This window comes from Vicia villosa, linkage group LG7, assembly GCF_029867415.1.
Source record: "Vicia villosa cultivar HV-30 ecotype Madison, WI linkage group LG7, Vvil1.0, whole genome shotgun sequence".
NCBI lineage: Eukaryota > Viridiplantae > Streptophyta > Magnoliopsida > Fabales > Fabaceae > Vicia > Vicia villosa.
In genome coordinates this window covers 115,280,584-115,293,906 of record NC_081186.1, presented here as the reverse complement: position 1 = coordinate 115,293,906, position 13,323 = coordinate 115,280,584, and the positions used below count along the sequence as shown (strand labels likewise).

Genomic DNA, 13,323 nt, shown 5'->3' with positions numbered 1-13,323 from the left:
GTTCTTAATTACCCCTTATTTTAGTAAAAATCGGGTGTAAATACGTCATTTATGAATGAAGAATTATATCTATTTACACCCTATTTCATAAACACCATTTAGTTATATTTTATTTTCAATCATAATATTGTAAATACTATAAAATCATACACATAAATATCATATTTTAACTAAGTCAAAATATTTTTAATATTAACCAAAAAGTATACAAAATCATGTACACTCATAATATTTCAAGTATTATAAAATCATACACATAAAAATTATATTTTAACTAAGTCATAACACTTTCTTCATATATAATTTTACGCCTTGCTTGACGGTTAGCTTCGGTGTTCTCTAATTCAATTGAATCCAACCGCTTTCCACATGTAGCATTGGATTTATCCATGGCCAAAATACCACGTCCTGGCGAAGCAATTGTTTTCTGTATGCAAAAAAACAAGACACAAGAAATTATTACAAGAGCCACATGTATCAATGGTAACCATACCGAGCCGTTGATAGTGCCCCTCCGAGAATATGACAAAAATGCCCGTTCAAGAAACACAGAACGAGCACTATCAAAATCACTAGTTGTCTTAGAAGACCTATTCCTTGAGTGAGCTACAGTATGAGTATCTACACAACAATGTTAAACCCATTAATTTATTATCGTATCCTCCTTCTCATAGAGATAACTTAGTTATATAAACTAAAAACAAAATCCAAAATTCTACATTTCTTAAACAAATAAACCTCGTACACGATTCACCAGCTGCGGTGTTTCGACCGACAACAAATTCTACATTTCTTAAACAAATAAACCTCGTACACGATTCACCAGCTGCGGTGTTTCGACCGACAACAGTAAACGACATAGCAACTCTCATCAAGCTGTCGTTCAACAGAGCCATGGAGATCATCACTACCAACAGAGTTATTCCACGCGGGGACAAGCCATGGCACGTGACAGTGTTGTTGTGGACATGAAAGGGTTAAGAGAAAGAGAAGATGGTGAAGTGGTTAAGAATAATATTAAAATGAAAAATGGTAATGAGGGGATTAAGGTTTTTGGAGATGCTAAGGTTGGATACTATGTTGATGTTGGTGGGGAACAACTGTGGATTGATGTTTTATATGAAACACTTGAATATGGACTTGCACCTGTTTCTTGGACAGATTATCTTTACTTGACTGTTGGAGGAACACTCTCTACTCTAATGCTGGAATTAGTGGACAAACCTTTCGTTATGGACCTCAAATTACTGTTCATCAATTGGATGTTCGCTCTGAAACCCTATTACCTTAAATGGTCCGAATTGACATTTATAAACTTAAGAAAAAGGCAGTTTTAAGAAAAAAAAAGCTGAGGAATTTCGCTCTGAAACCCTATTAGGGTCTGCGACAGTGGTTTGGACTGGAGCCTCAATTAGAGGCCACTATAACCGCTATTGTTGATATTTCTTCATCCGTGAAAGAATGGAATTACAAAGTATGTCAGAGTTGTGTTCTTTTTATTTTACTAGCTCTGTTTTTCACTTTCTTCATCTAAAAGTATGAAATAATGTGTTAATATTTCTAAGTATTCCTAACTCATGAGCCATTACCAGAAAACAAGTTATTTCTAGCAGTAACCATTTCAGAAAAACCCATAATAATAAACATACCAGAAGTTCCAGATTTAGCTATGGTCCCCAAATTCTTTATCAAATCCTCCTTTGTCATACCAATACCTCTGTCTCTAATAGATAGAATTTTCTTTTCCTTATCTAACTTAATCTGTTGCAGTACATAATACAATTTAGTTTCACTAAATAAACTACAAAAACAGCACTAAAACATATTTCACAAATCGCCGTCATAATTTACAAAGAAATAAACTATAGAGAAATAATTACTAAAATAGATAGAAGCTTATAAATAAATATTTAGCTAAACTAACCTGGATTTCAAGCTTGGCGTTGTCACCTTCACCCAAAATCTCTCTAACAGTTAGAGAAAGGAACCTAATCTTGTCCAATGCCTAAAACACACAACTCATTTCCCATCAATACAAAGTTCATTTTCAGTATACAAAATCAAAATGCAACAATTTTCCAATTCTAAATAAGCTTACATCAGAAGCATTTGAAATAAGCTCCCTAAGGAAGATATCTTTGTTACTGTAAAGCGAATTGATGAGAATATCCATAAGTCGCGAAACTTCGGCTTGAAACTCAAACTTCTCCGCGTTGTTTCGTAGCGATCTCTTCGAGATCGACTCCGCTTCTCTTCATTCAACAAATTCAAACACCAAAATCACAAATCTATACATAGAAACAAAGATCGAACTTCTGGTATGTTTATTATAATGTGTTAATATTGGAGACTGTTGTGGCGCTTTACCAGTAAGCATTTCCAAAAGGAGGACACTGAAACTGTACACGTCTGATTTATGAGTGTGTTTCCGAGTTTCGATTACCTCGGGAGCACGGTACCCTGAGGTTCTGGAAGGGGTCGCAGGAACATTCATGATTGGTGTCAGGCCGAAATCTGAAATGCAGCCATCGAAATCTGTAAATGTGCAATTCCATTATTTCGCTACGTGTTGGCATGATTCATATAAATAAGTGGGACTAAAGTAGGTGCTTCTTAAGCCAAGCCATCCATCTGGTGGCTCCCAAGTTGAAAACAGAGTTTAACATGCAACTGTTGATACTTGATATGCTAAACACTATGAGGACAGTTCTTTGAATTTGAAGGTCAAGCCATCTTAACAGCAAGAGTAAATACCAAACCACAATAAAACCTATGTAAAGTTACTTAAATGCATAAATTTTACATTTTAATTCATCAGACATATTACAAAATTTATGTACCTTGTGTCCTCTGCTTTGCTTCTCGACTGATCCTTGATTTGCAGTCTGTCCTTGCTTTCCAGCCAGTCTTCAACCTTTTGAGAAAACAATCTAGTATTCATGTTGGCAGCGTCAAGCTTCTCTTTAATTTCCTGATTTTCTTCATTCAAATAGACGATAGTATCTTGTGCTTCATGCAATGCACCCTGTAACTCATTAATCAATCTACTCATTCTATTATTTTCTTCTAGAGTTTCATCCTGAACTTTCTTGGTCTCAAATAAATCCTGTTCCAAGGCCATCATATCAAGCTTCATAGTTTCAACCCTTGATCAAATATTGAATGTTACTTCAAAATAAAGATGTTGACACAAAAATCAAGAATTTTGACTGTATTTTGACCACAGTTGAGCTTTTGACTGAGCAATCTTGGGAACTGAGGCTTGAAACTTGTCATGGGGTTAATTTGAATCATAAAAGATCATATGAATCCCACTTGAGACCTTCATTCACTCATCTTCCTTAAGAGATCCAAAATCCTAATTTGAAGGCCTTTGATTAGGAGAGTGTGCACTTAGTCCAACCTTAAGCCTTTGATACTTGAATGAGCTTAACAGTAAAAATATGACGGACAAATTTTGGGGTATGACAAAAACCAATAAGTTTGATAATCATAAGATAACACAATACAATCACACTTGATGTTTCAGGGAGACCAAACGGTATACGCGTGCACACAATATATCAAATTACACATAAGATCCATTAAGAGAGACCGCCATAACCTTGAAAGGGGCAATGTCAGATGAGAATACTAAAAAGTATCTAATGAAGAGTACATAATACGATATCCTAAAAATATATGATTAAAGAATACTTGTTGAAATTTAATGTTTATTAATTTTTAAAGAGTCTGCGTGAAAAAATATCTATTTAAGCTTCAAGAGGTTGACTGCTAGTAGAAGTCCAAATACAAAAAAAAATAATACTTTGCTAACTCCTTAAAAAATAAGTTAAATGTGAGTCTTTATTTTTACCTTTAAAAGTATCAACGTAATGTGTGAATTTAAATAGAAATTTTTGTTTTTTTTTGTGGTTAATTTTTTTTTAATAACTACCAAAAATTTAGAGACGTGAGTTTGAAATATTCAGTCTAATAATGTTGACATTTTTAGTTGAACTAAGCCTTATAGAATAAACAAAATAAAAACTAAATATTCTTTCAAAAATGTTTATTGACAAACAATTATGCTAAAGTTAATTATTAAAGTATGAAATGAAATATTGAGTGCAAATCAGTCATTAAATGAATTATTAATTTTTAGTTTTAAAATTTGTTAATATGTTAGTAATACATGTGAGTAGTATACAAAAAGATGCTTTTATTAGGATTTTAAAAGGTATAGAATCCAATTAAAAATTGATTAAAATTTTTCTAATAGGAAATAATACTATATAATAATATTAAAAGGAATAATTTTCAAAGTACAATAAAGTAACTGTCACATATAAGTGCATGTAGGAACAAAAAAGAGATAAAAAAGAAAGTTAAAGGCCTTTTACCTCTGTCATATAGGCTCATATAGGCGTGTTTCGATTTTTTCTCTCTTAAAAAAAAAATTTGTAACAGACCTCACAAAATATATTACCATCATTAAAGACATTGTTCCATTTTTTGTGCAAAAAATGCCTACGTGGACAATAAAAAAATGTTGACTGTACATATGCTATACACAGTGGCATTTATTTTTTTTTATAATTCCACGTGGAATTTCGTAATTTTTAAAAAAAAAAAAATTTATTTTTTTTATTTTTTTTAAAAATTTTATATTTAATATTTCTTTTTATTTTATATATATTTATTTAATATAACAATACTTAAATTAAATGACATATAAATAGATGATGTGTAAAATAGAATTTGATATATATAAATAGATGATGTGTAATTTTTATGAATTTAGTAGAAATCCTTATTTTTACTTGTCGTAAATCGCAATTGGCGTGTAATTTTCTTATCGAGCTCTTGCTTGTGTAGACTTTGTATCTCGTCTCGAGAATCTTCGTTCTCTTATAAATTCATCTCTTGCTTAAAAAAAATATTTTTGCATAATTAAAAATTTCATACAATATTTTTTAAATGTAATGTTATAACAAAATACCGCGCATCACGCTGCCAATATCAATATGTATTTTACAACTTAAACATCAAATATTCAAAATAGATGGAATCATTCCCTCATCATCTAGTCTTGATTGCGTTTTTTGTGAAGAAGTTACCGAATCGTCGAACCATTCGCTTTTGTTTTGCCGTAAAATGGTGGATGTTTGGAAGGAAATGACCGATTGGTTGGGATTGGAATTCCAATTGGTTCATAACTTCAAAGAAAGCTTTTGTAGGTGGAGTTGTGCTTGTCATAGCTTGAAAATTAAGAGTAGTAAGGCGGAAAGCGTTTGGTTGGCTATTGTTTGGAGCATTTTGCTATGTAGGAACGATATCACTTTTAAGAACTACGGTTGGAATGCTAGAGATGTCGTTTGGGGATGCAAAACTTTGTTATGGAGGTGGTCTTATATAGGGAAAATTAATCATCCTGATTGTAACTTTTATGAGTTCAGCAAAAACTCTTTGCTATACTTAAGATGGGTTCTATTTAGTGAGTAATTTTCTTTTTATTTCGGGCATGTTTTAGCCCTCCCTCTTGTAAACGTGTTTGGATCTTTTTGATCTCTTTCAATATATCTTGATTAAAAAAAATAATAAAAAAATATGAAATCAAAAGAAAAAAAAATCACTAATCACTCTCAACTTAGAAGTATATACTTTCGTGATTAATTCCTATATATTGTTGTTTAAAAGAAAATTGATTGTGTTTGTCACAAGAAATTCATGATAAATTGTTATAATATAAATGTATTGACTATAAGTTTCAAAAAATCTTAAAATAATTAAAATTTAATATAAAATATATTAAAATTAACTTGCATCCACGCATCCCACGAGTCTCCATCTAATTTATAATTAATTCTATACTTTAACACAACTATTAGTTAAAGAAAGACAAATATATGATATTACTTATTACATATGAGAATACTAAAAAGTATCTACCGAAAAGTACTTGGTAACGAGTACATAATACGATATCCTAAAAATATTTAGTAAGAAATACTTGCTATTGCGCGAAGAGGATGATTAAAGAATATTTGTTAAAATTTATTATTTGTTACTTTTTAAAGAGCCTGCATGAAAAAGATATCTATTTAAGCTTCAAGAGGTTGCCTGCTTGTAGAGCCCAAATACAAAAGAAAATAATACCTTGTTAACTCCTTAAAAAATATGTTAAATAGGAGTCATTATTTTTACCTTTAAAAGCATCAACATAATGTGTAAATTTAAATAGAAATTTTTATTTTTTCGTGGTTAAATTTTTTTAGTAACTACCAAAAACTTAGTGACGTGAGTTTGAAATATTCAGTTGACATTTTTAGTTGAACTAGGCCTTATAGAAGCAACAAAATAAAAACTAATATTTTTTCAAAAATGTTTATTGACAAACAATTATGTTAAAGTTAATAATACATGATTGAAGTTTAAAAAATTATTGAAATATTAAATGAAATATTGAGTGCAAATGAGTTATTAAATGAATTATTAATTTTTAGTTTTAAAATTTGTTAATGTGTTAGTAATACATGTGAGTAGTATACAAAAAGATGATTTTATTAGGATTTTAAAAGGTATAGGATCCAATTTAAAAATTGATTAAAATTTTTCTAATAGGAAATAATAATATATAATAATATTAAAAGGTGAATAATTTTCAAAGTACAATAAAGGTAGCCGTCAAATATTAAAAGTGCATGTAGGAACAAAAAAAAGAGAACAAACAAATAACAAACAAGAAAAACAACCAACAAAAACTACAGGCCAAGAGATTAATCACGTTTGAATATTGAATTTTGCTACTATTACTATGGTTGTTACATAATTTGGTTACAAGATAAAAAAGAATTTCGCCTTCATTTTATCTTATTTCTCAATTGTATTTTGAATTTTAACTCATTATTTTAAAAATAAAAAAAAAACAAATATTTTTTTGAATTAGTTAGTTACTATTATATTATATATATATATATATATATATATATATATATATATATATATATATATATATATATATATATATATATATATATATATATATATATATATATATATATATATATATATATATATATATATATATATATATATATATATATATATATATATATATTGTCTTATCTTCAAAGCATTTTAAATAATCTCATAAAGTTAGCTAGGTTGTTACACTTAGCAATTTTCTTTATGATTTTTATTCCTATAAATAGTGCATCAGTTTTCCGAATCATAAATACATCACCTCACTTTCTATATTGCTTCCTTTAACTTTATCACTTCCTTATTCTCAGTACTCAAAACCTAACAGAAAAAAATGTCTTATGCATACCTCTTCAAATTCATAATAATTGGAGACACCGGAGTCGGAAAATCATGCCTTCAACTTCAATTCACGGACAACCGCTTTCAACCTGTCCATGACGTAACAATTGGCGTCGAATTCGGCACAAGGATGATCACCATTGATAGTAAACCAATCAAGTTACAAATAGGGGACACAGCAGGTCAAGAGATGTTCAGATCGATAACAAGATCATACTATAGAGGAGCTGCAGGTGCATTACTTGTTTATGATATAACAAGGAGAGAAACATTTGATCACTTAGCTACTTGGTTAGAAGATGCAAGGCAACATGCGAGTTCGAGTATGATCATTATGTTAATCGGAAACAAATCTGATCTAAGTAAGAAGCGCGTTGTAAGTACTGAAGAAGGCGAGAAGTTTGCGAAGGAGAATGGTTTGATCTTCATGGAGGTTTCGGCGAAAAGTGCAGAAAATGTTGAAGAAGCGTTCATAAAAACAGCTGGAACAATATATAGAAAGATGAAACATGGAGAATTTGATAAGTTGAATGAAACTCAGGGAATCAAAATTGGATATGGTGAACCATTGGTGGGTAGGGTTCATAAGCTCCCTTCTGTTTTTGGTGGAAGCTGCTGCACTTGAATTTCAACATGCATGTTTTCATTCAAACTTATATGCTTTAATTTAGTTCTTTTAGCATTTTTTATTTATTACTTATTCTGTTCTGTTTTAATAAATATTCATCAATATTCTTGATTTGTTGGATTTGGATATGGAGTTTGTAATTTGATTCTTTTTAATGTTTTTTTAGCAAAGAAAATTTAAATTTTATATATGATTAATTAGTAAGAGTTATGAATTAAATCTTTTATCTTTACCTTTAATTAAAAAAACATCATAGTGATTCTTTAAAAAAAAAATATTACATTTAATCAGTTGCGTGTTTTTTTGTGTAAGTAAGATATTATATAAGGGAGAATTAAGGGTTTTCAAACTCGATTACACAATGAAACGGGAAAGTCTGACAGTTGCGTGTGGTATGGAATATAACATTGAAATTGTTAAACGTTTGCGACTAATTTAAAAAATATATATTGTTTACTAAAAAATGTTTATGAATTTTAAATGCCATCTTGTAAAATTAAAATTCTAGATAAAATGGTTGAATTAAAAATTTGAACTGAATTAAACAAAACCCTAACAAGAATTTTAAAACATCTAAGCAAACTGCTATAATTTCTTTCAAACCGAAGTAATGGTCATGTGCTGAATTGGATTTTATGGTTAACCGAACCAAACTGTAATAGGAAGAGTTTTTTTGACTATTTTTTTCTGATAAATATTTGTGTTCTCATAAGCACTTTCAAAAATGACTAATCAAACTTGTTATATTTTACCTTTAAAGTAGAGATGTATTAATTGCTAGAAACACTGCATTCTTTGAATCTACCTTCACCTTTCTAATTAATCAATCTAAACACATAGATAAATCTAACACACCGAAGGATCCTTCTATTAAATCACCTTTTATTCCCCATCCTCTAATTGTCCATATATAATCTATATACATTACCAAACTTTCCTCCTATTTATACACTATTAAAAAAAAAAACTATTTTTTTATCACAACTATTAAAAAATACTATACAATATATATTTTGTACCACCAGGACCGGCTCAATGAATCTGAAAATCCTATTCTAATTTAAAAAATAATTTAATTAAAAAATAATAATTATAATATTAAAAATATATATCAAATATAATTGTATATAATTTAAAGTAGATTTTATTATAATTATTTTGATATTTGATGAATCTATTTTTCTAATGTATTAATTTTTTCATAATATTATTTTTTAAAAATTAATATTCAAATAAATAAAATTTAATAACTTTTTATTTTTAACAGGATTACAATTTTTTAATTTAACAGTATTATTTCTGACTTGACTCATGTTAATATATTATTATTATTATTGATTGAAAACTTATAGTTTTAATACTATTATTGAAGCCTAACAAAATTACCGTTATTTGCAATTTGTAAATTTTATATTATTTATTCATTTATAAACTAACAATAAGTGATATTTTTTTAATAAAATAATAGGTTTATTGATAGACTTCTTTCATCTTTATATATATATATATATATATATATATATATATATATATATATATATATATATATATATATATATATATATATATATATATATATATATATATATATATATATATATGATTCCCACGAAAGGCAAAAACTCTACTAGAGAGGGGGGTAGAGAAGTTTGTGAGGTGACAGTGTAAGGATTGCCTTGCGAGGGGCCCGAGCTGTTACACTTTCACTAAGGTTGGTCCATCTTCAAGTTGGGCATTTTGACCCTTAGAGAAAATGGCAGACTTCCTATGAGTATGGCGATTGTGTCATTCCTTTCTATTATTCTACCTTTTCGATTATAGGCATTTGTCCGCCTTTTACTGCTTTTCTTAAGCATTTGTTGATGGCTTCATCATAAGTTCACCCAACAAGTTGGGCATTAGTGAAAGTCTTCCAATGTACTGGTGTGAATACTTGAAGAGAAAGTCTTCTCTGACCCTTTTCTTTCATCTCTCACAGCGGCCATGCGACTCAAATGCGGAGTATAGGGTTAATTTCTTTGGTGTCGATCATTATGGACTTTGTAACTTTTGGTAAGTTATAACCTTTCAAAGATCGGTTCTTTTATTTTCCCATATCCACACAGGGTCCCATGCTACAATTTCCATCATTGGGGACGGAGTGGATGATAGATATGTTGAGTTGTTTCCTAAGTACTGGACAGAGTTTCACTTCCACGTGGGAAAAGAATATATGTTTATAACGAGAAATATCTTTCTACGAAGGATGTGCACCAGAGGAAGCGTCTAATGAGCTTCATCAATGATCTGTGTTATATATCTGTGGTGGTGTCCCCTAGGAGAAGGTTGATCGGAAACGATTTGAAGATATGGCCATGATGGACCGAAGCTAGTCCTTTTACTAATGTGGGGCCTTCTTGGAGTTTTGGTGATTTGAATGCTCTTTTAAGGATGCAGAGTATAGAGGATCTTCTCGCCTGTTTGTTGTTGATGGGGTCAGGCTCACGTTCCTCTAAAGGCTTTCGTGTCCCTCCTTCAAATGAGGATTGCTCATATTTTGCCAATTTGTCCGGGCATGCCCTAGAGAAAGAATTGGTGACTCTGGTCTGATATACTTGGTATGTTTCTGTTGCTTTAGATCTTGGTGGAGTTGGGATGCTCTACGGTATGACCAACATCATAAGGAAAAGCATTGGCTGGAGGAAAGTGTTTGCAATAAGATGCTCTAGCGAGACAGATACCTACCGGAAATACAAACAACTTTTACTTCTCTTACTGGAGTAAGGGACACTTTGCTCCCCCTTAATCTCCATGGTTATCTGACTTTTTAGGTTACCCATCTAGTAAGGATTGCAGGTAGGAATAACCATGTTATATATTTTTCTTTGCTCATGTGTCTCTTTCAACGAATACTCCTTTTATCTCAGGCAACTCTGGTAGAAGCTAAATATACAACATGCTTAATGGAAGGATACTGGACAACATCTACACCCCTTATGAAGGGGCTACCGTAATCTATTCATGTATCCTCTTTAGAAGATTCATCAGTACTCTCGTCAGAAGAGGCACTAGAGGGTTCAACACCATCTTTTATTAAACTCTCACTAGGCCTAAAAATTGTCACTAAGCACTACGAGGTTTGGGTTAGGTCGGTTAACCTCTAACGGGACAAAATTTTGCACATAAAGGTACTCTATTCCAGTGGACGATGAAGAATCATCCCCACCCGGGTTATTAACATACTTTCACGTACATTTCCTACATTGGCCATGGCAAAGACAAAAAAACAAAAGCGACAAAATGTGAGAAATATGGTTAGAAATGGCACCTAAAGAAGAAGTGAATCAAAGAAGCAGTTAGAAGCAAAAGTAAGTTGGATACGACAATGAATCAAGGGATGTAGAATCCAAATAGAGAGGAAATATGATGAAACTAAAAGTCACTAGAGCGCAGGGATGAAAGTCGGAGTTTGCAAAGAAAAAGGGAAATCTTTGGTTGCAGAAAGAGCAAAATTTTGTTTGAAGGATCAAGATGACCTTTATACAATAAAACATGATGATTAAATCAACAGTCCAGGAGAAAAGAAAATGGGAAGATGAAAAATTAGCAGCTAAGATCCGCCTCGAAAATACAAACTATACTTTAGTGCACTCAAGCATTCTATAGGGAAACATCACACCATAACCTAGAAAACTAGAGCTATGCTTCAGATTCATCACGGGAAATCAATCATTCATAATCTTTAACACGAGATAATTAAAGGGTTAAATACACGATGCCCCCTGCCATTAGGGCGAGATTCAGTTTTGCCCCCCTGAAGTTTTTTTTTTTGTGATCCGCCCCCTATAAAATAAAGATTATGTTTTCGGACCCCCCTGTTCCTTGTTTGGCTGACTGGACTTTAGGAATCTTCCAATGTGGGATCAATAATTTGTTGGCTGTATAATATTATTGACATAACAATAATCTTTGAAATTCTTATGAAAAAATCTCAGAAAAATGTCTCTCCATGGAATCGAACCCATGACTCATGCCTCATATTCCAAACATCAATCCACTGCGCCATCAATTTTTGTATTAAAGAACACAAACCCTAAACTCAATCAATCATGCAGAATACCCAAAATGTCTTCATCGCTAAACAAATGGAACCTGCATAATCCAAACAAAAAAACAAACCCAATTCGTTAAACAAATTATCATTTCAATGCAATTATTTACATACAAACAGAAAAGAAAAAAACATTATTCCGTTTACTTACTCTTTGTCATCAAGCTTGATCTGAGAGCCACCGTACTCTGACAAAAGAACGTGATCACCTTCCTTAACAGACATCGAAATCAAATTTCCCAATCTGTCTCTCGATCTAGGTCCAACAGCAACAACCTTTTCGGAATTAAGCTATTTTGAAACCAAAACTAGTTTAACATCCTAATCGAAATCGATTAAGTGATATATACAAAATGAAGTGAGCTTAGAGTTCTACCTGGGAGGTTTTGGAAGGAGGGACGATTTTCTCGACGAGGATGTGGTTAAAGGTTGGAATCAAACGCTTCGCCATTGTGTTGGAGTTCGAAGATTAGGGTTTTACTGCAAATAGAATTCTGCAGAAGATTAGGGTTTTAATACTAGAAGAAGCACTGGTTCTAGATCATAAAGGAAGATTCTAGATCAGAAAGGAAGGTTAGAGATGAACTTCATGAGTTGGGGAAGATGAAGATCATGAGGATCTTCATCTGGATTTCGTTTCTGTGTTTTGGGTATGGGAAGAAGATGAAGATCTTCATCTTCGTTTTTTGGGATTTTACTCATGTGTTGGAGAAGATGCAGATTTGGGGATTTTCTAATTTATCATGATTAATTGATTTTAAGATAAATAAGTCCAACAAAAAACATCTGGCCGAGTGGATGGATGTGCGGTTGAACATCTAGGTGTTCTTGGGTTCAATTCCTACTGCAATCAGTTTTTTAAGATTAATTTTATGCTTTAACATGAAAGATAAAACAACAATGCCATGTCAGCAATTTCCAGAAGTCACGTAGACAGGTTCTCCATGCCTAGTCAACCAAACAAGGAATATTCGGGGGGTGGGGGGGGGGGGTCTGAACACATAATCTTTATTTTATAGGGGACGAATCACAAAAAAATAAACTTCAGGGAGGCAAAACCGAATCTCGCCCTAATGACAGGGGGTGGGTCTGAACACATAATCTTTAATTTATAGGAGACGAATCACAAAAAAAAAACTTCAGGGAGGCCAAACCGAATCTCACCCTAATGACAGGGGGCGTTGTATATTTAACCCATAATTAAAATAATAAATTTTTGACATATTTATAAAAAATATATAATTTTAGATGCAAAGTGCATAAATTATAAACGCCTTGTATCATATTTACCAACAAATAT

At 31.4% G+C, this 13,323-nt stretch overlaps 2 protein-coding genes and 1 pseudogene across 2 annotated transcripts; 1 reads left to right on the top strand and 2 right to left on the bottom strand.

The window, feature by feature from the left end:
* Positions 1 to 232: 232 nt before the first annotated feature.
* On the bottom strand, positions 233 to 2,286 carry LOC131618345 (endoplasmin homolog). The gene is made up of 4 exons (XM_058889588.1): positions 2,099 to 2,286; positions 1,925 to 2,005; positions 1,650 to 1,761; positions 233 to 427 (listed from the first exon to the last, which is right to left on the bottom strand). The coding sequence occupies exons 1-4, from the start codon at positions 2,171 to 2,173 to the stop codon at positions 384 to 386; spliced, it is 312 nt and encodes a 103-aa protein (XP_058745571.1). The 5' UTR covers positions 2,174 to 2,286; the 3' UTR covers positions 233 to 383.
* Positions 2,287 to 7,297: 5,011 nt separating this feature from the next.
* Positions 7,298 to 7,930, top strand: LOC131620028 (ras-related protein RABB1c-like). Its single transcript, XM_058891054.1, has one exon. It carries the CDS (start codon positions 7,298 to 7,300, stop codon positions 7,928 to 7,930), a length of 633 nt encoding a protein of 210 aa, XP_058747037.1.
* A 4,062-nt stretch (positions 7,931 to 11,992) lies between these two features.
* On the bottom strand, positions 11,993 to 12,474 carry LOC131618344 (10 kDa chaperonin, mitochondrial-like; annotated as a pseudogene).
* Between the last annotated feature and the right edge of the window lie 849 nt (positions 12,475 to 13,323).

What these genes read in the sequence shown, in the direction of transcription:
- LOC131618345 (XM_058889588.1), bottom strand. Translation starts at nt 2,173, where the DNA reads ATGGATATTCTCATCAATTCGCTTTACAGTAACAAAGATATCTTCCTT. An exon ending in TTATTTCAAATGCTTCTGAT is followed by an intron (nt 2,006 to 2,098) that starts GTAAGCTTATTT and finishes TGTGTGTTTTAG; the next exon opens with GCATTGGACAAGATTAGGTT. An exon ending in ACGCCAAGCTTGAAATCCAG is followed by an intron (nt 1,762 to 1,924) that starts GTTAGTTTAGCT and finishes GTACTGCAACAG; the next exon opens with ATTAAGTTAGATAAGGAAAA.
- LOC131620028 (XM_058891054.1), top strand. Translation starts at nt 7,298, where the DNA reads ATGTCTTATGCATACCTCTTCAAATTCATAATAATTGGAGACACCGGA.